This window comes from Mobula birostris, chromosome 2 (assembly GCF_030028105.1).
Source record: "Mobula birostris isolate sMobBir1 chromosome 2, sMobBir1.hap1, whole genome shotgun sequence".
Lineage (NCBI taxonomy): Eukaryota > Metazoa > Chordata > Chondrichthyes > Myliobatiformes > Myliobatidae > Mobula > Mobula birostris.
The window spans coordinates 25,010,801-25,035,882 of record NC_092371.1 but is presented as its reverse complement, the minus strand read 5'-3'; the positions used below and the strand labels follow the sequence as shown (position 1 = coordinate 25,035,882).

At 44.8% G+C, this 25,082-nt stretch overlaps 1 protein-coding gene across 4 annotated transcripts in view; it reads right to left on the bottom strand.

Annotated features, from left to right (window-relative positions):
* The window catches only part of LOC140185460 (ciliary microtubule inner protein 1-like), a 206,316-nt gene that overhangs the window by 106,932 nt on the left and 74,302 nt on the right, over window positions 1-25,082 (bottom strand). For 2 of the 4 annotated variants that reach the window (XM_072238800.1, XM_072238824.1), the window contains exons 1-2: window positions 6,015-6,082; window positions 4,530-4,649 (exon numbers count right to left, since the gene is read on the bottom strand). The exons of the other annotated variants lie outside the window; for them this stretch is intronic. In XM_072238800.1, the coding sequence (XP_072094901.1) occupies window positions 4,530-4,649; window positions 6,015-6,040 (146 nt within the window). In that variant the 5' untranslated portion in view covers window positions 6,041-6,082. Of the gene's footprint in view, window positions 1-4,529; window positions 4,650-6,014; window positions 6,083-25,082 lie in introns of those variants that run through there. 4 annotated transcript variants of the gene reach the window in all.

The window sequence follows — 25,082 nt, the reverse complement described above, 5'->3', positions numbered from 1 at the left end:
CTCCTCCTAGGACAGAAAACCCTTCTCCTAGGACAGAAAACCCCTCTCCTAGGATAGGATATCACCACCTGGGATAGGGCACTTTTTCTCTGTGGACAAGTGTACTTCTTCCTGGCACAGGTTAATCTCTCCTGGGACATAATCACCTCCTCTTGAGATAGAGCATCTCCTGGGACAGGAAATTTCCTCATTCAGGGCATCTCTTGGGATGAGACATCTTCTTCTATGGGCGGGGTATAACCTCCTGGGACAGGAGACATCCTTGTCAGACTAGGTATTTCCCTTTGGGACAGGTATCTCCCCCCGGGGACAAGGTATTTCAACCCTGGTGCAGGGTACATCCCCTGGAACAATGTACAGTACCTCCCCTGGGACAATGTACCTCTTCCTGAGATAAAATATTTACCCTAGGGTGTCTCCCTGTGGGGCAGAGTACTTCCCCAACGAGAGGGTATTTTTCCCAGGGATAGGGTGTCTCCCTCTGGGACAGGGTATCTTCCCAAGGACAAGATACCTCGTTCTGGGACAAGATGTCTACGCTTGGGACAGGGTATCTTCCCCTGGGCTAAGGGATCTCCCTGGGACAAGATATCTAGGGGACCTCCTCCTGTGGTCTTCCAGCACCCTGCAGTGTAACCAGCAGAGACCTCACGTTGATCCTGAGGCCATTGGATTAAAGGTTTGGGTAATTTTTGGATAATTCTCATCCAATATTTGCCTTCTGTGAGTTGATTCAGTAACTGAGGGTTGGGGACAGTTTGTGTTCTGTTCCCTCATAAGCTCCAATGAGGCCAGCACCAGCTTCATCGTGGACTCAGTTATTGGAGCCCACAATGTCTGTGCTGACCATGACGCCAAATTAAACTACATCTCTCCTACCTGCGCATGATCAATATTCCTCTATTCCTTGTATATTTACTTGCCTTTTGAATAGCCTCTCAACTACCACTATCAAACCTACTTCCACCACAACCCCTGGAGGTGCATTCCAGGCACTCACTGCTTTCTGCGTAAAAAGCTTGCTTCACACAGCTTCTTTAAGCTTTGCCTCTCATCCCATGGCATTTCTGCCTCTGTCTGTCTAATTGTATATCAGGTCACCACCCAGCTTCTGTCGCTCCAGAGAAACCGACCCAAGCTTGACCTACCTCTCCTTCCGGCTGATACTCTCTACCTAGGCAGCGTCCTGTTGATCTTCTTTTGAACCCTTTCCAAAGCCTCCACATCCTTCCTGTAACCCACTGGCCTTGAGCATGAGACGTGATTTGGTGGAGGTGTATAAGACCATAAAACCATAAGATATTGGAGCAGAAGTAGGCCATTCCGCCCATCTAGTCTGCTCTGCTATTCAATCATGGGCTGATTCAATTCTTCCAGTCATCCCCACTCCCCTGCTTTCACCCCATACTCTTTGATGCCCCGGCTAATCAAGAACTTATCTATCTCTGCCTTAAATGCACCCAATGACTTGGCCTCCACAGCCACTCATGGAAACAAATTCCACAGATTTACCACCCTCTGACTAAAGTAACTTCTCAGCACCTCAGTCCTAAAAGAACGTCCTTTAATCCCGAAGTCGTGCCCTCTTGTCCTAGAATCCCCTACCATGAGAAATAACTCTACCATATCTAATCTGTTCAGGCCTTTTAACATTCAGATGATAAGAGGAATTGATAGAGTAGACAGCCATTGTCTTTTTTCCCAGGATGGAAATAGCTAACACAAGAGGCATTATTTTTAGGTGATTGGAGGGAAGAAGAGGGGGGTATCACAAAGTTAGCTTTTCTTTAAGAGAGTGATGGGTGAGTGGAACTTGTTTGCCAGAGATTGTGGTTGAGGCAGGTACATTAGGGACACTTAAGAGACCCTTAACCGTAGCCATCTTGGACAATGTCTCCCATCCACTGCATAATGTACTGGTTGGGAACAGGAGCACATTCAGCCAGAGACTCATTCCACCGAGATGCAACACAGAGCGTCATAGGAAGTCATTCCTGCCTGTGGCCATCAAACTTTACAACTCCTCCCTTGGAGGGTCAGACACCCTGAGCCAATAGGCTGGTCCTGGATTTATTTCATAATCTACTGGCATCATCTACATATTACTATTTAACTATTTATGGTTTTATTACTATTTATTATTCATGGTGCAACTGTAACGAAAACCAATTTCCCCCGGGATCAATAAAGTATGACTATGACTATGACTACTAAAAAGGGAAAAAGATGAGACAAAAATGGAGGGCTATGCAGGAGGAGAGTGTCAGATTAGGTTTAAAAGACAGTGCATCATCGTGGGCTGGAGGGCTGGCACTGTACTGTACTGTTCCATGTTCTAAAGGAGATTAGTTAAGAAGATGGGTTTTTCAGTTTTCCAGAAGATGGGATGGACGCTACTGTGGGGGATTGCATCAGGAATCAAAGGCTTCAAACAATAGGGCTGCTGAGAATAAGATGGCAGGTTGGGGGGGATAGGCTTGGAAAGTGATCGGAGGTTGGGGAGTGGTCCTGAACACGGAGTGGAGATGGTGGCGAGGTGGGGTTTGAGGCCAGCCTCATTCTTGGACTGTGGGGTGGGGAGCAGTGGCCAGGAGGGGAGAATGGGGGAGGAGGATTGAGAGGGAACGGAAAGTAAGTGACAGTGAGGGAGTGGGGGATTCAACAGAGAAAGTGAGAGGGCAGTAAGTGGTTGAGAGGCAAGACATTTGAAAAAGACACCTTGAGCTTGCTCCATCTTTCAATAAGGTCATGACTGATCCAACTTTTCTCATCCATTTTCTTACCTCTCCTCCTCACCTCTTGATTTCCTCACTGATTAAAAGTCCCACCATCTCACCTTTGGTCTGATCAAAGATTCAAGCTCATAAGTACAAGAGATTCTGCAGATGTTAGAAATTCAGAGCAAACACACAGAAAATGCTGAAGGAACTCAGCAGGTCAGGCAGCACCTATGGGGAGGGGAATGAACAGTCAGATTTTCAGGCTGAGACCCTTCATCAGAAATGGAAAGGAAGGGGGAAGGAGCCTCCCTGGGGCAAAGATTGCCAAAGACACAGATACCATACTGAGAAGAAATTCTTCCTCATCTCAATCTTAAATAGGAATCCTCTTTTTCTGAGGTGGCAGTCTCTTGTTCTGAGCTCTCCTATGGGTAGAATATCCTCCTTGTATTTACCCTATCCAGTGTCCTTACAATCTTATATGTTTCAGTAAGATCACCTCTCATTCTTCTGAACTCAAATTAACTTCAGGAATACAACTCATTGGTTCTTCTGTTACCTCAGACTAACTTATCTCTTTTTCCCAGCTGTAATAAAATATTATCTTTGTTTCTCTCTCTACAGATGCTGCTTGACCTGCTGAGTGATTCCATTTTGTGTTCTTATTTCAGATTTGCAATGTATGCCATGTTTCCTTTTCATTAAATAATTGGGTTTTCTGCTTTGGCCGTTGGTTGAGAATTAAACATCGACTGGTGCCCCAAGGAAGTTGTTCCTGCTTTCCTCTGCTGGTAACATGGGACCTTTCATGTCCAATCAAGAGTTCTGTTTAGCATCTCATCTGGAAGTCAGCACATCTAACAACGCTACCCCTTTCCAAAAGTGTTTATCTAGAATGAAAAAGCAACACCTTCCAATTTAGATGGGGATAGGACATAGAACAAGGAACAGTACAGCAATCGCTGGCCATTCAGTCCATCGATGGATTCTGTCCACTGAGATGGGGATAGGACATACAGCAAGGAACAGTTCAGCAATGGCTGGCCATTCAGCCCACCACGTTATGCTGATCTTGCTCTTCCTATGTAGTATCCACATTTCTCTGTTCCCTTCCTGTGACTACAGTATCGAAAAGCCTCTTAAATTCCACCAAACTACATGCTTTCACTACAGCCTCTGGTAACTCATTCCATCTAGCACTTTGCAGAAAAAAATTACCGCTTACATTGCCTTTAAACTTCCCTCTCTAACATCAAAAGCACGTTCTACCCTGGGGAAAAGTTCTGACTGTCTACCCTATCTATACCTCTCGTATATAAAAAAAATCTCAATCAGGTCTCCCCTTCGTCTCCAACGCTTTAGGGAGAACAATCCAAGTTTGTCCAATCTTTTCTTGTAGCTCATGCCCTCTAATCCTGACAGCACCCCGGTATATCTCTTCTGCGAGCTTGCCACTTTCTCCACATTCTTCCTATAATGGGGTGGCCAGATGTGGACACAGTAAGCCGCAGATACTTTTTGATACAGAACCAAATAGAAGGCTGGGAACATGGATACAACACAGCCTAAAGGACGAGGCAACATCCCATTTGTATCCTGAAGTCCTCTGCTCCAGAACTAGATATGGCCCAAGCTTTTCCAGTGTCAACACCAGCAACTACTTGATAATGTGGAAAATGACTTGAGAATACCCTGTTACAGACTGAAGGACAAATCTGATCCAGCCTAGTTACCTTCCAATCAATCTATTCTCAATCATCTGTAACATATTAGTTAGTGGCATTGATTGTGCTATTAAGTAGTACTCACTCACTGGTAACCTGATCCCTGATGTCCATTTTGGGCTTCACCAGAACCATGTGGCTCCAGAGTTCAACACTGACTTGGTCCATAGAGTTGAATCCCAGAGATGATGTGAATGTCTCTGCCCTGGCATCAAGAGAGAATCTGATTAAGGAACATTGAAGTCAGTGGGCATTAAGGGGAAAGCACTCTAAAAGTTGGAGTTACGCCTCACACAAAGGCAGGTAGTTGTGGTTGTTGGACATCAATCTGCAGGACAGCCCTGCAGGGGTTCCTCATAGAAATGCGCACATACTCCCAGTTCACTCTTTGTATACTCCTTAAACATTATGCCCTCCAGTTTATAACGCCTCTTCTCACTATCATAAAGTAGAACACCACATCTCCAGTTACGTTTTATCTGCCAACTATCTTTCCATTCCAATAACATGTCTATAACTCTTTGATGTCCTCACCACACTTCCAAGTTTGTGTCACCTACTAATTTTAAGTTATGTCTGGTACCCCTGACTTCGAGTCCAAATCATGGGACAATCAGGAATGCAGTGTTCCAATTAACTCACCCCTGTGGAACACTCCACTGCACAGTTCCCTCCGGAGTGCAAAACCTCCTCTCTCTATTTCCCTGTTCCCTTTTACTCAGGCAATTGTCTATCCAGGCCACTGCAACTCTTTTTATTCCAAAGACTTTAAACTTGATGACAAACCTTCATTGAACACCCTTCAGAAGTCCACATGCACCACATCAGTTGCATTCACCTCATCAACCATCTCCCTTATTCAAAAACAAGAATTCACATCACTGCTAATTCTGTCACTGATGATTGTTTCTTGGATCTTACTCTCTTCTGAAGTCAAACTTTCTCTGTAGTTATTGGGTTTATTCCTTCACCACTTCTCCAACAAAGATGTAAAAATATCAATTTTCTAATCCTTACATTTCAACTTTGGGCTATTGATATCAGAAAATTATTCTTCCAGAACATTAAACAAACTTCCTGCCCACCTTTTACTTAAACACCTATCAAATTTATTTTTAAATGTTGATATTGTTTCAGTCACCATTGAGTTGACTATTCCACAGCCTCATTACAGACTGGGTTAAAGAAAATGTTTTTCCTACCTACCATCTGAACATTATATACCGTATACTCAGCCTTACATCTTCAGCTCCTCAATTGGAAACATCCCATGCCTCACAGACTGCTTCATCACTTTATAAAGTTAAATATCTTTTACAGGTGACCAGACAGTGTTCTCAGTTCTGGAGCAATCAATTTATATGAAAATAGCTTAGATAGTTTAGCTTTCAAAAAAATCGCTCAACGTTTGAATCTTGAACATGTAAAGCTGCCCTTTCAGAATGTGGCACCATAGTGCATAGGAATGATCTTTTTGGAGACAATGATTCTGACAGGTGTCCCAGTATGCAGGGAGTCACAGGAGGGTGTGGGACAAGGCTGGGGAGCAAACTGTGTGAGCAGAGTGTACCTTTTTCTCTTCCCCGTGAGAATCATTGGTGTTCACACTTGAACAGCAACTCTCTGAGCATATTGCTAGTCTCTCACATCCAACTCCCACAGTACAGCAGTTTCATCCTAATGAATCAGGACAGACGCGCTGTTGCCTTCACACAATCAGTGCCAGACTCCGCTTCGAGATATTGTAAACTAAATGTCTGCAACAGTAACCCTTCCTTGTCTGCGGTGACCTAGGAGTCCAGAGCCAGGGCTTGTAACAGATATTTATCCATCAAAACAAGTCCATCCTCATTATCAGTATAGGTTCATTATTGTCAGATGTACCGAGATGTAGTGAACAGCTTTTGTTTGCATCCCATCCAGTTAGATCATACCATATGTAAGTAGTAAAAAGGAAAGCGGAATGGTAAATACATTTTTACAGTTACGGAGAAACTGCAGTGCAGGTAGACAAACAAGGGCTACAACAAGCTGGACAGGGAGATCAAGAGTCATCTTTTAATGTATGAGAGGTCTATTCATGAGCCCAATAGCAGTGAGATAGATGCTGTCCCTGAGTTTGGTGGTGCATGTGCTTGTATTTTTGTAATTTCTACCTGGGAAGTGGAGGGTGGGGAGGATAGTGGGAGAAAAGAGAAATTCCAGGGTGGGAGAGGTCCTTGATTATGTTGGCTGCTTGTAACTTATATAGACACAAGGCAATATTTGCCAAGGGGGAGTTATGAACAGGAATTGAATCAAGAGTTTTGTGTGCACAAAACTGATGGGAAGAACTTAGGACTCCTGATGCATCGTTATTTCCTTTCTTCCACAAATATTGATTGACCTGCTAAGCTCCTCCACCAGATCTTTTGTTGCTCCAGATTCCAGCATCTGCAGTCTCTTGTGCGTCCACTTAAATCACCAGTCAGTAATGTGGCCTTGTTGCTATCATCAGCCTTGTTCTGATTCTGTTTTGTGTGGTTTGGAAGCAGGAGGATTGATATTGCAAACAAGTTAAAGGCAAGTTACAGGGTTCAGATAATTGGAGAACAAAATAAGAGATACACAGCAGTCTGAATAATTTTAAATTAAATTAAGCATGTAAATCTGGATTTGATTGACAGCGACAATGGGCAGGTTTAAATAAGTAGTATTTCTGAAGTCACACTCTTTCTGTGGCACCTCCCCTAAACCTAGACAGCTATGTACTGCCTCCCCCAGATCCAGACACTTTCTACCACCTCCCCCAGACCCAGACATCCATCTACCACCTCCCCCAGACTCAGACATCCATCTACAATGATTCCCAAACCCAAATATCTGTCTACTACCTCTCCCAGGCCTAGACATCTGTCTACCACCTCCCCCGGACCCAGACATCCGTCTACCACCTCCCCCAGACCCAGGCATCTGTCTACCACCTCCCCCAGACCCAGACATCCATCTACCACCTCCCCCAGACCCAGACATCCATCTACCACCTCCCCCAGATCCAGACATCCATCTACCACCTCCCCCAGACCTAGACATCCATCTACCACCTCCCCCAGACCCAGACATCCGTCTACCACTTCCCCCAGACCCAGACATCCATCTACCACCTCCCCCAGACCCAGACATCTGCTTACCACCTCCCCCAGACCCAGACATCCATCTACCACCTCCCCCAGACCCAGACATCCATCTACTACCTCCCCCAGACTCAGACATCCATCTACCACCTCCCCCAGACCCAGACATCCATCTACCACCTCCCCCAGACCCAGACATCCATCTACCACCTCCCCCAGATCCAGACATCTGCTTACCACCTCCCCCAGACCCAGACATCCGTCTACCACCTCCCCCAGACCCAGACATCTGTTTACCACCTCCCCCAGACCCAGACATCTATCTACCACCTCCCCCAGACCCAGACATCCATCTACTACCTCCCCCAGACTCAGACATCCATCTACCACCTCCCCCAGACCCAGACATCCATCTACCACCTCCCCCAGATCCAGACATCTGCTTACCACCTCCCCCAGACCCAGACATCCGTCTACCACCTCCCCCAGACCCAGACATCTGTTTACCACCTCCCCCAGACCCAGACATCTGCTTACCACCTCCCCCAGACCCAGACATCCATCTACCACCTCCCCCAGACCCAGACATCCATCTACCACCTCCCCCAGACCCAGACATCCATCTACTACCTCCCCCAGACTCAGACATCCATCTACCACCTCCCCCAGACCCAGACATCCATCTACCACCTCCCCCAGACCCAGACATCCATCTACCACCTCCCCCAGATCCAGACATCTGCTTACCACCTCCCCCAGACCCAGACATCCGTCTACCACCTCCCCCAGACCCAGACATCTGTTTACCACCTCCCCCAGACCCAGACATCTGCTTACCACCTCCCCCAGACCCAGACATCCATCTACCACCTCCCCCAGACCCAGACATCCATCTACCACCTCCCCCAGATCCAGACATCTGCTTACCACCTCCCCCAGACCCAGACATCCGTCTACCACCTCCCCCAGACCCAGACATCTGTTTACCACCTCCCCCAGACCCAGACATCTATCTACCACCTCCCCTAGACCCAGACATCCATCTACCACCTCCCCCAGACCCAGACATCCATCTACCACCTCCCCCAGACCCAGGCATCCGTCTACCACCTCCCCTAGACCCAGACATCCATCTGCCACCTCCCTCAGACCCAGACATCCATCTACCACCTCCCCCAGACCCAGACATCCATCTACCACCTCCCCCAGATCCAGACATCCATCTGCCACCTCCCCCAGACCCAGGCATCCATCTACCACCTCCCTCAGACCCAGACATCCATCTACAATGACTCCCAAACCCAAATATCTGTCTACCACCTCCCCCAGACCCAGACATCTGTCTACCACCTCCCCCAGACCCAGACATCCATCTACCACCTCCCCCAGATCCAGACATCCGTCTACCACCTCCCCCAGACCCAGACATCCATCTACCACCTCCCCCAGATCCAGACATCTGTTTACCACTTCCCCCAGACCCAGACATCTGTTTACCACTTCCCCCAGACCCAGACATCTGCTTACCACCTCCCCCAGACCCAGACATCCATCTACCACCTCCCCCAGACCCAGACATCCATCTACCACCTCCCCCAGACCCAGACATCTGTCTACCACCTTTCTGAGACCGAGACAATCATCTATCCTCTCTCCAAACTCAGCACCACCTTCCTGCTCTCTCCCCAAGTCTCACCACTCACTTGTGGTTCAAATGCCTGCCCATCTCCACTTAGAATATATTCAATGACTCTATCCCTCTTGCCATCTCCTGAGGTAGAGAATCCCAAAGATCCACAAAACTCTGGGAAGAAATTACACCTCACTTCTGTCTGAAACGGGTGAGCCCTTGCTCCGAAACTCTGCTGCTGAGCTCTAGATACCTCCCAGCAACCGCCTTGCTGAGGCCCCTCAGGATCATATGCATTTCAGTAGGATCACCACTTATTATTGTGAACAGGTCCATCCTGCTCAAGCTGTCTTCATTCTTTAACCCCTTCATCCCAGAAACTAACCTGGTGAACCTCCTCTGTTCTACCCCCAATGCAAGGATGTCATTCCTTTAACATGGAGACCAAAATGTCCGTAATACTCCAAGAGCAGGTTCACCATCTGCCCTGTCGAGCACCTCACACTCTTATATTCCATTGAGAAGATAGATGGAGAGGATATTGCCTCCTGCAGAAGAATTAGGAATCAGAGATGGTTGTTGAAATATGAAGGGTTCTTCACTTAGATAAGTGATTTCTTTTCTCTTGGAGGGTCACAGGTCCAGGGAAAACTCTTCCTTAAAATCCCGAGGAGTCAAGTTCTTACTCAGTGGAACTGACTGAGTGTAACTAGGACCTCAGTGATGGGAATGTTGGAGTTTGTATCTTCTGCTGATAGGAGGAGGGGAGGTGAGAGAATGTCCAGGGCAAGAGGGGGTCTTTGATTATACTGGCTACTTCACTGACGCAGTGAGAAATACAGATCGAGTCTATGGAGAGGAGGTGGCTTTCCATGATGTGCCAAGCTGTGTCCACGACTTTCTGCAGTTTGTTGCAGTCATGGGCAGAGCAGTTGCCAAAGCAAGCTGTTATGCATCCACAGAGGATGGCTTTAATGTTTCAACTACATTCATTGATGAGGGTCAACAGGGATATGCTGAATTTCTATAGCTTCCTGAGGACATAGAGCTGTTGGTGCACTTTCTTAGCCTATCCTTCCTTATGTCCGAAGGCCTTGGAGACATGATCTCGAGCGAGCAGTAGAGGGTTCTCTGGACATACTGCTGTGTGATTATGTAGCAGTGTACAGCGAATTGCTTAGCCTATGAATATCACTAGTCATTGTGTCGTCGACTCGTACAATCTCTTGGGTCACCCTGGAAGAGTCACGGTTCATACAGCCCAACTTGCCTATGCCGACCAAAATGCCTACCTAGGCTAGACCCACCTTCCTGCAATTGGCCCATATCCTTTTAGACCTTTCCCATCCACATACCAGGTGCATTTTAAATGGTTTTTGCTCTACCTGCCTCAACCACTTCATCTGCAGTTCATTCCATAAACACACCACCATCTGCATGAAGAAGTTGCCCCTTAGGCCCCTTTTACTTATCTCACTAAACTCGTGCTCTCTGGTTTCTGATTCCCCTTATCTGGGGAAATGACTGTGTGCAGTTAACTTATCTACATCCTAAGTGACACAAACGAGAGAATCCAAGCAATACACTTGATTTAATTACCTCCACAAGGTCCCACCTCCATCTCCTACACCCCAAGGAATAAAGTCCTAACCTCTCCCTATAACTCACTCCCTTGGGTCCTGACCAATTCCTCGTAAATCTTCTTTACACTCTCTCTAGCTTAATGAATTCTTTTCAACAACAGGGTGACCAAAACTGTGCACAATACTCCAGGCGTGGCCTCACCAACTGCTACACAGTGTCCCATTGTATCCCATGAACACAACTTCATTAATCCATTTTTCAGAACTATTTTTATCATTTTAGGTAATATGTCCTTGAGCTGCATTGTCCAGACAAATAGCAAATTTAACATCATCTACATGAGTGATAATTGTCGCTCTGAGCTCCTGTTCTCAGTGCCTGCCAGTGTGCTAAACACCTGCCCCACCCTGTCTGCCCGTGAGGCTACTAACACGTCCATTGTGCTTGTGTGAACTGCAGGTAGATTTCTGGGCACTATGTATCCAGCCCGTGTGACCCTCCCATGGGAGAACCTTTGACCATGGCACTGGTGTCATTTGCAGGGAGGTCTTGGCGTGATGCAGTGAGCTTCTGTGACCAGGGGGGAGACCCCTGGGTGTGGTGTGAGCTTCTGTGACCTGCAGAGGTATCTCTTTAGTCGCAGTGAGCTTGTGTGAACTGAAGGGGGAGATCTCTGCACAGTGTTGTGGGCTTCTGCGGCTGGTGTGTCGGACAGACTGATCTTTGTGGTGGGTATAAAATGTATGCACCTCCTTGGTTAGCAGAGAAACATATTGCACAGGAGAAGGCTACTTGGCCCATTGTGTCGACGTTGAATAAAAATAAGCTTAACCATTCAACACAGAAGTAGGACTTTGACACACAGTGCCTGTCAGCTAGCTTTCTGCCTGCACTAAAAGAAAATCTGCAATGAAACAAGATAGATGGAAATGTTCAGCAGGTGAGACACCTTCTATGAAGAGGGAAACGGCTAATATTTCTGGTCAGGACTGGGAAAGCGAGGGAAAACAAGCTGGTTTAGTTGGCAGAGAAGGTGAGGGAGGTGGATGGGGAACAAAGGCAGTATCTCTGATAGGGGGAGACCTGGTGATCTAAGGCAGCAGTTAAAATCAGATTAGTCTCCTTTGTGTAATAGCGAATGGCAAGGAAGTGGGACTGTATAGGAAAACGAAATAAAAAGAAGAAAAATTGAGCGAGACTGATGCAGGCAGAAGTGCCAGTTCAGAGGGAGAGGGAAAAAGAGAGTTACGCAGAGTCGGAGATTCAGCATCGAGTCCCGCAGGATGCAAAAGCAACATGTTCAGATGCAAGATGGCGGCTTGTTTCTCAAGTCTGGGTCTGGCCTTGTTCTGGCAGTGCAGACTACAGGCAGAAAGATAAAGCTGGGATGAGGATGGAGAATTAAAGTGGCAGGTAGCTGGAAGCTCAGGTTCGCTCGAGTGGGCTGAGTGCAGATGATCCACAAAGTAACGCCCAAACCGCATTTGGTTTCTCCATGGTGGAGGCGACCACACCAAGTGCTGTACATCAGAGTGGAAACACTACAAGTGAACTGCTGCTTCATCTGGAAAGACAGGGTCTCTGGGTAGTGGCAAGGGAATTGGAACTGGATTCTGAATCAGGTTTACTATCACTGTCTTGTATGGTATTAATCTCTTTGTTTTGCTGTGCAAAGACATAAGTTTGCTATCCATTACAAAATAAATAAATAGTGCACAGAAGAGTGGAGCAGTGTTCGTGAGTTCATGGGCTGTTCAGAAATCTGATCGCAGAGGGGAAGAGATTGTTGCAGAGTCATTGAGTGTGGGGTTTCACGCTCCTGTATCTCCTCCCTGATAACGGAGCAGGGCATAGCCCTGATGGCGAAGCCCCCGGTGATGGATGCTGCCATCGTGAGGCACTGCCTCTTGAAGGAGTCCTCAGTGATGAGGGGTTTGTGTCCACGATGGAGCTGGCCAAAGCTACAGTCCTGTGCAGCCTCTTGCTCCCCCGTGCATCAGAGCCCCCATGCCAGTAAGAATGCTTTCCACAATTCATCCACAGACATTTGCAGATACTTGGTGCTTTGTCCAGGGGGAGAGGGGATCAGAGCAGAGTTGAGGGAAGTAGATGAGATACAGCCAAGAGCTCTCTCTGCTCTGGAGACAAGTCAAAGGCATCTGGGTGGAATGTCTCATCACTTCTTTGATAAATCAATGACTTATTTGGTAGCTCTCGATGACTTAACGATCCAAGTGTTTATTTGGATAGTTCTTAAATTTTACGAGAGACTCTGCCTCCACCACCCACTTGGGTTTCACCAATTTTGGACATCTTGGTAGTGCAGCAGTGAGCATGAAGCTATTATAGCTCGGGACGTCGGAGTTCAGCGTTTGTTTCTGGCGTCTTCTGTAACAAGCCTGTGCGCCCTTCCCTTGAGCACGTGGGTTTCCTCCAGGTGCTCCGATTTCCTCCCACAGTCCAAAGATGCATGAGACAGAAGGTTAATTGGTCATTGTAAATTGTCCGATGATTAAGCTAGGGTTAAAATAGGTGGGTTGCTGGGCCGTGTGGCTCATTTGGCCAGAAAGAGCCTATTCCAAGATGTATCTCTAAATAAATAGATAGATAGATAGGTAAATAAGTAAAGTGAAAGAAATCTTCTTCAGGTTGCTTTTAAATCACCAACCAGTTTCCTTATCTATATACACTTTGATTATAGCTAACTCTGCTAAGGTTAAAAGTTTCTCATTGTTGACCATACTTATGCCCGTCAGTCAGGTCTCTCCCCAAACTCCTCAATCCTCATTATACCCTTGCACCTTATTGTCTGTCTGCACTGAACTTTCTCTGTAACTGTAAACCTTTATTCTGCATTCTGTTCTTTTCTTTTGTATTTCCTCGATGTACTGATATGACGAAATTATCTGTAAGGATGGCATGTAAATCAAAGTTTTTCTCTGTACCCTAGTACATGTGATAATAACGAACCAATTTATTTATCAAACTAAAGCATAGCTGAAGTGTTTTGCCTCAGGCAACAAACTAGTGAATCAACAACCACTGTGCTGGAGAAACTCAGTGGGTCGAGCAGCATCTGTGCGAGGAAAGGAACTATCAACGTTTCAAGTTGAATCCCTGCATTTGGACTGAGAAATGGCTGTGCCAAACCCCTCAGGCTCCTTTCTCACTACTCCTCCTCTCTCCTTAATACCATTCCACCTATGCACTCTCAGTGCCTTTTCTCCCAGGGTGGTAAAGACATCCTTTTAAGCAGAGTGGAGGAGGGTTTAGGGAAGATCTCAGAGGTAGATTTTTCTTTTGCACAGAGAACAGTAAGTGGTTGGAATGCAATGGTGGGGATGGAGATTGAGGCTGACACAACAGAGACATTTAAGAGACTCTTAAATAGATACATGGATGTAAGAAAATTGGAGGGTATGGGCTGTGTAGGAGGGAAGAGTTAGATTGATCATTGAATAGGCTAAAAGGCTGCCACAACTTTGAGGGCTGAAGTGTTCATATTGTTCCAATTTCTATGTTCTACTTCTAATTTTTCTATTGCCATGTTCAACGTCACCTATAAACATTATATTCCATCTGCCATGTCGTTACCTACTCACTCAACCTGCCTGCATCCACTCTGAAGGTTCTTTGCATTATCCTCACAGCCTACAATGCCATGCAGGAAAATAGCTGGTCATTGACTTCTGGAAGTGGGGCAGGGTACTTGAAATGTAGTGCCCAGGTGGTAGATACCACCCATTGCTTGTTCTGGTCCAAGCACACAGACATTATGGCCAAGAAAGCACACCAGTACCTCTTCTTCCTCAGAAGACTAAGAAATCTGCCCCATCTTGTATGGCATGCACCAATTTTCACAGATGCAGCTTAGAAAACACCCTCTCTCGATGCATCATAACTGGGCACGGCAACTGCTCTGCCCAAGACTGCAAGAGATAGTAGAGAGCTGTGAACACAGTCCAGCTTATCACAAAAAAACAGCCTCCCCTCCATTGACTCCACCTAAAATCTCCAAGAAAGTAGTCATTATTATCAAAGACCCACCCCACCCTGAACATTCTCTCTTCTCCCCCTTTCATTGAGCAGGAGATACAAAAACTTGAGAACACATACCACCAGACTGGACAGCTTTGATTTTGTTGGTTAAGGCTCTTTAATGTACGATAAAGGTGAGCTCTAGACCTCTCGATCTACCTTAACATGGTCTTTGTATTTTATTGCCTACCTGCACCACATTTTCTATGCAACTGTAACACTATACTCCCCATTACTCCCCATGCTGGTTGCTTTGGCTTTTGCACCAGCATGATGTTCTGATGTATGAAATGATCCGTCTGGACAGCATGCAAGCAAAAGCTTTTCACCGTACATGCAACCATAATAGACTAATTATCAATGTCCAGTTACCAACTTCACAAGCCAACTTGAATGTATTACACTGGATCCCATGTTCTTGATATGGCCACTCAGTCCTGATCCCTATGGCATCCCACTGGTCCCAGCCTCGCCTGCTGATTCATTCTTTCCCTTTGCTTTCTGGCAGCACAGTATTATAATGGTTAGCATAATCGCTCTACAGTGCCAGCCCAGCCAACACTGATCGGGGTTTGATTCCCTCCGCTGTCTGTAAGGAGCTTGTACGTTCTCCCCGTGACTGCCTGGGTTTCCTCCAAATGTTTTGGTTCCCTCTCACATTGCAATGACGTACAGGTTAGGGTTAAGGGTAAGTTGTAGGTGTGTTGGAGGCGTGATAACACTTGTGGGCTGCCCCCAGCACAACCTGCGCTGATTTGTTTTGACGCAAAATGATGCATTTCAATGTATGTTTCAATGTCTCGATGTACTGTGCTTATAAAAAGTATTCACCCCCCCCCCCCAGAGGTTTTCATGTTTTATTGTTTTACAACATTGAATCACAGTGGATTTAATCTGGCTTTTTTTTTTGACACTGATCAACAGAAAATGACTCTTTCATGTCAAAGTGAAAACAGATCAGTGTCAAAAAAAGCCAAATTAAATCCACTGTGATTCAGTGTTGTAAAACATTAAAACAGGAAATCTTCCAAGGGGGTGAATACTTTTTATAGGCACTGTATATTTGAAGAATAAATAAAATCTCTTTGATCTTCTATATGACCTGACATTCATCACTTACTATATAATGGAGGAAGACAGGCAACAATTACTGAAGCTGGCACACCAACAGTTAACACCGAAGTATCTCAGCTCCTGTTGTCCCATCTTGTCCGTCTGCGAATGTGTGATATGACCTTCTTGAGCATCATCTATAGAAATTAGCAAATAATGAGGACTTCAGGTACTGGCTATGTAACATATAACCTTGAAAATCCTACACCTTGGGATGTAAACAAATTTCTGGTGTAGACTAAGTCATCAGTACAAGGTAACAACCTTCCAAACACTAAAATGTCCCTTGTTAATGTGTTCACTCAGATTAACAGTTCAAACCACAATGCTCAAACTGAAACGACTGAATGTGCTAATGTTACTTCAGCCTTTAACTTAAACTTTTGTATCTTCCAAGTTTTATTTCATGCTGTAAAGATGCTTTAATCATGGCTGCTCTTCCTCCTGCCACATGATTCCCCTGTAGGTCAACTGTCAATCTCACTGTTGTGAACCCTCCTCATCAGTCCCCTGAGTTGTTACATTCCCAATCTTCTATGAGAGAACATTTTCTTTGCTTCACATTTTGAGCATATCGAGGACTTACTATGATAACGGAGTTAACTTTAAAGCAAAATACTGCAGCTGCCAGAAACCTGAGGAAAATACAGGACGTTTAGAGGTATTCAGAGAAATCACAACTACCCAAAAGAAGAAATTGTTTCTTCATCTGTGTTTGAAATGGGAAACCTTGTGATTTAAAACTGTGTCCCCCTAATTTTCCACAGCTATAGGAGAAACATCCTCTCATAATCTACCTTCTGGACCGCTCTCAGAGTTTCCTGGGTTTCAATAAGACCACTGAAAGTTTCAATAAAAAGGTGTTTAATTTCCATTGGGATCCATTGCAAGCTCCTGCAAAAGATATCTCAGTAACTGGAAGTAGCCTCAGTGCTACAGTTGGTGACTACATTTCCAAGGGAGGGGGTCAGTAGGGGTCAACGGTAGCAAGTGGGGCGGGGAACTGGAGATACGTGCACAGGAAGGGCTGGTTGTGGCCAGGGAGGTGTGGACTAGCGGAGCTTATTTGAAAGGAGGTTCCAGATGCCGGACAGCATAAACTGAAGGGTGAGTCTAGGACAGGGCTGAGAAGGTGTGAAACAGACCTCTATTGATAGGGGGGTGGGTGGAATGGAGAGGAGTTGCTATGAGGTCAAATGATTAGACAAAGAGGATGTGGATGCTGGTGTCAATATAAAGAGGCAATCATGGTGTATGATAGAGATCATGAGAGGCATAGATAGGTTAGACACAGGGGGGAGGCGGAACGTCGACTCACACCATGAGAAGCCTTCGTCGGGCATTTTCATACCTTACAAGGAAGGCACAGATTGGAAATCTGCGTGGGGTGCCTCTCCTTGCACAGACATTAGAGCAATGTGTGATTAAGTGCCTTGCTCAAGGACACAAGCAGGCTGCCACAGCTGAGGCTTGAACCAGTGACCTTGAGATCACAGACAAACACCTTAACCACTTGGCCACGTGCCCAGACAAAGGGGAGTGGTGTATAAAAACAGAGGATAGGTTTCAGATGAGAGGGAGGAGGTTTAGAGGGGATCAGAAGGGAACAGAGAGTGGCTGGCAATGGAATGCAAAGCCTGAGGAATTGGTGGAGGCAAAGACTCTCACAACGTTAAAGGGGCATTTAGATAGGCACCAGGACAGTCTACAGGCATAAATCAGAGACATGGGATTAGCATTGATAGTACAACTGTTGGCATGGACTAAGGGGACCATACCTGTGCTGTTATATTCCAGCACTATGACTGAGCCAAACAGAACAAAAACAGGCCCTTCGGTCCATTACATCCATGCTGACCATCAAGCACCCAGCTATGCTCGTCCCAAGTTTTGGTCTGTAAACTTCTGTATGTAGGTGTTTCCAGTGCTCATCTTGATATTTCTTAAATCTTCTGGGAGTACCTGCCTTCATTACCTTCTTGGGCAGTATGTATCGGACTCCAACCACCCCCTGGGTCTTCCACAGATCCCTTCTAAACCTCTTACTCCTCATACTTACTCCTTAACTTACTCTTTAAACTTATACCCCCAGCCTTAGCCCTCTCTGTCCTGAGGAAACATGTCTTATCCATGCTTCTCACAATTTCATGTCGAATTTATTTAATCCCACATATTTATTTTTTTGCGACTAGATTGGAAGAGAGAGGACAATGGCTGAACTAAATATCATTGGGACTCACATCTTCATTATTGTATTTTGTTTGTATTTAATCAATGTTGTTACTTTCAATTTAGAAGGGTTCCATAGTCATGCACTGACTGCTTTAAGGAGAGTGAGTGCTTCTAGTAGAGGAATGTGGAAGCATACAGTGCTAGAATAGATATCAAAGTGCTTTTATTGCAGCAAAAAGGACATTTTTCTTTTATCTCCATTGATGTTCAAGAAGCAATTGCTTTCAGTGTGCAAGTGACAATAGCAAGGACACACTTATTACCCATCCCTGGTTGCCTTGAGAACATGGTTGCTAGGCTATAACAATGGTCATTAGGAGCCAGTAACAGCAGAGGCAGATGTAGGCTGGACCAAGTGCATTTGGTAGGGTCCATTCTCCGAAGGATGTGAGCAAAGGGTGTTGGATATTGTCTGGATATGGAACTTTGCCAGATACAGGGCAGGGAGAGATCATTCAGCGACCCAAGAGATTCTGCAGATGCTGGAAATCTTGAGCGACACACTCAAAATGATGGAGGAATTCAGGTCAGGCAGCATCTATGGAGGGGAATAAACAGTTGACATTTTGGGCCAGGACCTTTCATCAGCCCCATTCAGCTCTTGTGCCTGTTCCACCACTTAATCAGATTCCCTGCTGTTATGCAGGTCTCTCACAACACTAACCAATACCGCATTTACTGATCAGCTCTTTGACCTGAAACATTAACTGTCTTTCTGTCTCTGCGGATGCTGCCTGACCTGCTGAGTGTTTCCAGCGTTCCTGTTTTCATTTGATAATTGGTAAATGGGTTCATTGTTGTCCCATGTCCTGCGGTAAAGTGAAAAAGTTTTGTTTTGCATGCCAGCCCCACAGACTATTTCACCACATCAGTACATCGAGTATAGAGTGCAATAAAGGCATATAGCTTTAACAGCATATAGTGTTACAGTTACAGAGAGAGTGCAGTGCAGACAGACAATAAGGTACAAAGGCCATAACAAGGAAGATTGTGAGGTTAAGAGTCCATCTTATTGTTCCAAAGGTCTGTTCAAGAATCTTATAACAACAGAGTAGAAGTTGTCCTTGAGCCTGGTGGTTGATGCTTTCAGACTTTTGTGTCTTTTGCCCAATGGGAGGCTGGAGAGGAGAGAATGTCTGGGGTGGGACAATATTTTGATTATGCTGGCTGCTCTACCAAGGCAGTGAGAAATGCAGACTGAGTCCATGGAGAGGAGGTTTTGGGATGTCCTGAACTGTGTCCCCAAATTTCTGCAATTTCTTATGGTCTCGGGAAGAGCAGTTGCCATACCAAGCTGTGAACATTTCACCCTAACTGACTATTTTACAAATACTTGCCTCATACTATAGCTAGCAATAGTAATCCCTCAACCCTTTCAACATATCAAATATTTCAAAGGGCCGGTTGACATACAATAGAAAGGCTATTGATAAAACAATTCTTATCAGGTTCCTTAGTATCAGAAGACTGGATTAGTGGAGGTTCCTAGTTACTCCTGCTCCTAGTTTGATTACACTGTTGCTTCAGGGCAGTGTTGTCTGGAAGTGTCGCGTTGTCGGAGGTAGGAAGCTTGGATATGGTATTAAATAAAGGCTGGGCCTATCCTCTCAGGTGCTCTCAAAAGCTCCCACAAAATTTTAGAAAGAGAATTAGTGTTTCAGAATTTGGTTTTGTAAGCAGGTGTATACAAATGAGAGCCAGGCCATTATAAACACTGGTGGTTTCCGGAGGGACTGCTGACTAGATTGGCTGACTGGTAGGAGGCAAAAAGTGGGAATAACGGGGCCTTTTCTGGTTCGCTGCCAGTGATTAGTGGTGTTTGTTCCCTAGGGGTCAATTTTGGGACTGCTTCTTCCCATGTTGTATGTCAATGATCTAGATGACAGAATTGAAGGCTTTGTGGCCAAGTTTGTGGATGATACAAAGAAGGGCAGGCAGTGCTGAGGAAACAGGGAGTGTGCAGAAAGATGAAGAAAATGGGTAAAAAAGTGGCAGATGGAATACAGTACACAGTTTAGGGTCGTGCACTTTGGTGGAAGGAATAAAGGCAAAGACTATTTTCTAAAAGGGGAAAAATTCTGAAATTTGAGGTGCAAAGGATCTTGGGGATCCTAGTACAGGCTTACCTAAAGGTTAACTTGCAGGTTGAGTTGGTAGTAAGGAAGGCAAATGCAATGTTATCATTCATTTTCAGAGGATTAGAAGATAAAAGCAAGGATGTAATGCTAAGATTTTATAAGGCGTTGGCCAGACTGAATTTGGCATACTGTGAGCAGGTTTTGAGCCCCATATCTTTCTTTCTTTATCAATCTTGTTATTAATTTAAAAAAGTATATATATACAAACAAGAGGAGGATTATCTCATAACAATATCGATAACAATACATATAAAAGGCAAAATAAACATCATCAAGATGATACATAGTATTAATCTAATAGTATATAATAAAAAATAAGAATCAATTCTCCTCTTATCATTTCATAAAAAAAATAAAGAAACTTTTATAATTTATATATATATATATAAACCCCCCACTATTCTCTGTAAACAAAAACAAAAAATAAAAAAAAGAAAAAGAAAAAAAAAGGGGACTGGGCAGCCCATATTGAGGGTAAAGTAAAAAAAGGAAAAACTTTCTGATCAAATCCAAAGTTTTGAGAGAGTAACTGGGAGAGCAATGAATCAAACCATATGAAAATATTGAATAAAAGGTCGCCAGGTTTCTTCAAATTTAAAGGATGTATCAAATGTCCGACTTCTTATTTTCTCTAAACTTAGACAGGACATAATGGAGGAAAGCCAGTAGAAAACAGTAGGTAGATTAGGAGCCCCATATCTAAGAAAGGATGTGCTGGTATTGGAGAGGGCCCAGAGAAGGCTCATGAGAATTATCCCAGCGCTGTGTATTTAATATTTCAGAAATATTTGAGTAATCCTGTAAATATATTGTTTGATTAAGCATTCTTTGTTGCTTAAATAATTAATTACAGGTTATTTGTAATAATAAGTGAATGTCATACTTCATGGCGCCACCGCATGATAAGTACGTGCTTCACTTAAAGTAAACATCAAACTAAGACTTGCATTCCCGGCTCTCTTGTTCTTCTTCCAATTAGTTCAATGTCTTGAAGCGTGATAGCCAGGAATGAAAGAGTTAACGTTAAAAAGGAGCGTTTGATGGCTCTGGGCCTCTGCTCGCTGGAGTTTAGAAGAATGGGGGTGATCTAATTGAAATCTGTCAAATATTAAAAGGTCTAGGTAGAGAGAATGTGGAGGAGATTTTTCCAAAAGTGAGAGAGTCTAGGACCAGAGGGCACAACCTCAGAATACAAGGACATCCCTTTCGAATAGATCTGAGGAGGAATTTCTTTAGCTGGGGTATGGTGAATCTGTAGAATTCATTGGCAGAGATGGCTGTGGAGGCCAAGTCATTGGGTATATTTACAGCCAAGCTGATAGTTTCTTGATTAGTGAGGGCAAAGGCAGGAGAACGAGGTTGAGAGTGATAATAAATCAGCCATGATTGAATGGTAGAGCAGACTCGATGGGCTGAAGGGCCTAATTCTGCTCCTATGTCTTATGGTCTTATGACTATATAGGGAAGGATGTCAACATCTTAGGTGGAGTCCAGAGAAAATTTACCACAAAGCTGTTGACAATATGGGGGTGGGGAGGAACAAGCGAATCTGGGCTTGTTCTTTCAAGTGGAGATATTGAAGAGAAAAGTTAAAAGAGGTGATTAAAAATATGAAGGATTTGACAGTATATTTCCTGACAACATAGGAGACTGTTCAGCACATCACGATTGTGCCAGCTCATAGAGAAGTCCCATTCCTGCAGTCATGTTCCCTGTAACATATTGGAACAGAGAACATACAACATATGGCACAGCACAGGCCCTTCATCCCACGATGTTGCTCTAACCTTCTAACTTACTCCATGATCAATCTAACCCTCCCCGCCCGCAGCAAAACATTGCAGCTCTTGCACTCAATCCCCCGACTAATGAAGGACAACGTATCACACACTGTCTAACCACCTTATCAACCTGTGTGGCAACTGGGAGGGACCTATGAACATGGATCCAAGATCCCACTGTTTCTCCACATCTCAGAATCCTGCCAAAAATATGCAAACTCCTCATGGACAGTATTGGAGGTCAGGATCAAATCTGGGTCTCTGGAACTCTGAGGCAGTGCGTCTACCAGCTGTGTATGGCACTGCAGAAGAGAGGGTCTACCAGCTGTATATGGCACTGTAGAGGAGAGGGTCTACCAGCTGTGTATGGCACTGTAAAGGAGATCGTCTACCAGCTGTGTATAGCTCTGTAAAGGAGTTCGTCTACCAGCTGTGTATGGCTCTGTCGAGGAGATCGTACATGACTGTCGAGGAGCTTATGACTGAATGATGAGAAGATATTCACGTGCAGAAGGAGCAGTGGTGAGAGGGCACAGATTGAAGGGAAGTGACAATCAGACTAAAGCTGAGAGGGGTTCTGTTACTCCAAAAGTGATGGAGGCAGACCAAATAATGACTTTCAATTGAAAGAGCTACATTATGAGATCAATGTGAGCAGGTAAAGTCACTGCTTCATAGTTTTGGGCTTCAGTCCTGACCTTGGGCGCTGCCTGTATGGAGTTTGCATGTCTGTGGCTGTGTAGGTTTCTCCCTGCTGCTCCTGTTTTCTCCCACATCCCAAAGATGTGTGGGATGGTAGGTTAATCAGAGACCGTAAATTACTCCTTGTGTAGGTGAGTGGCAGAATCAGGGGGCGTTTGATGGAAATGTGGGGAAATACTGTTTACATGGGAAAGTTAATCAGGGAATGAAATTTCTCTGCGAGCTGGTATCAACTCAATGTGCTGAGTGGCTTCAGCTTTTTTACCAGGAAAGTATTGAATAACTCTTTCAAAAGCTGGCCATTTTCTGTGCTCCATGATTCTAATGGTGCCTTTTTGTTGAATGTAAAGTGCTTTGGAAGGCAAGACGTTGTAAGTTTGCAAGCAATTACTCCTCACCCAGTTTAATTCTAATGGCAACACCCTCCACCTCCCATACCCTCACATCTCACACCCTCACATCTCACAGCCTCCCACCCCAAACACCCCCACAAAGCAGCAACAGCGGTCCCGTCCCAGACAGCTTAGAACAGATCTTAGAACACTGATAAGTTGTTGAAGACAAGTTCCAGAGAGCATTAATGTGGAGTAAATGTCATTAAAGACCCTCAGCATCAGGGATAATCCCTTGTCTCATCACTACCATCGGGGAGGAGCTACAGAAGCCTGAAGATGCATGCTCAATGTTTTAAGAACAGATTCTTCTTCTCTGCCATCAGATTTCTGAATGCGCTATGAATACTATTCCCCTATTACAATATTTATTTATCTATCTATGTAGTTATATATTTATTATTAATCATTGTAACTTACAGTTAACTTGTATTGTTGTTACGAACATCAGATTTCATGACTTTGTCAGTGATAACAAGCCTGATTCTGATTCTGTAAACGATTACGGGCACAAGAAAAGTTTAAGCAGCTCTGCCTGGCCTTCAGAGACCTCTCCATCACTGAGTCCCGTCCCTTAGGAATCAGGAGTATCTGGAAAGAGGTCATTGGTTGGCCGCATTGCCACCTGAAATGTTGTCCCATTTGCCCACATTAAGCTGTGACAGGGTCCTGAATTACCCCTATGAACTGTGCTTTTGAAAAGAGAGAGAGAGAGAGGTGTCCAACACAGACAGCTTGTTAAAAAGAGAGAAAAAGAAAGAGAGAGAGAGAGGCGAAGACTGCTTTGAGATGGTGTTATGGTTTGTCGGCAGCATGTTTACACTTTTGCAAGGACACTAGCAGCTTCCAAGTTCTTACAGAGAGAGAAGGGAGCAGCTGCTTGATAGACAGCTGGTATTCAGCACGGTGAGATAAATAGAAGATCAGTTGTTAGACCTACAGACACATGGTTTTGGACACTGAATGAGCTTTGTTGTGCCCACAGAAAAGGTGGGTTTTGGAGGATCGAACAGGCAGATTGATCAGTGACTCTAGCAGTGTGAAAAAGGTGTGACCGGTGGGGAGTTATTCATGTGTCTGACCCTCGCCTGGGTTGATAATTCCACCACAGAAGAACGGTCCCCTTTGTTGTGGTCACAGTTGGTGACTTCTAAAGGATTTCGGAGGACAACAGGAAGATCGAAGATGTCAGCTCACCTGAAGACTCAAATCTCTCCCTCTCTCTCTCCCTCTCTCTCTCTCCATCACTACTCAACTCAATACCACGAATTGAACTGAACTTTACTCATCATCATAAGACTATCTACTTACCCCTAGACTTGAAGAAGCTTGGTTTTCATATATTTCCACACTTATATATAATCATTCCTAACCTGTTTTATATATCTGATTTTATATTACTGTATTGCGTAGTTACTAATAAATACCATTAGTTAATAGCAATACTGGACTCTAAAGTGTTTTCCATTTCTGCTGGTTCTTTAACCCGTCATGGGGTACGTGACAAAATTGGGGCCTGCATCCGAGATGTGAACAAATTGGTTGGGGGGCTTGTTTGAATTGATCGGGGAAAATCCATTTTGATTTGTTTGTGTGGAAAAACAGCAGAAATGGATGTTAATGTTGAGAGGTTTCTGTTGGAACCAACTCCTGACGAATTGGATGATGCTAAGAGGGATGTGCTGTTGGGAATTGCTCAAAAGTTAAGACTAAAGGTGACCACAAGAAAGCTCAGAAACAGACCAGCATTATATAGCTAAGGGCAAGTTTGATAAGGAGGTGTTAAAGTTATTTGCTGAAGGTAAGGTACTTACTGAGGCTGAAGTTCAGTTGCAATTGAAATTGAAATTAAAACAGCTCGAGGCTGAGGAAACAGAAAAGCAGAGGATCTATGAGGCTAGGGAGGCAGACAAAC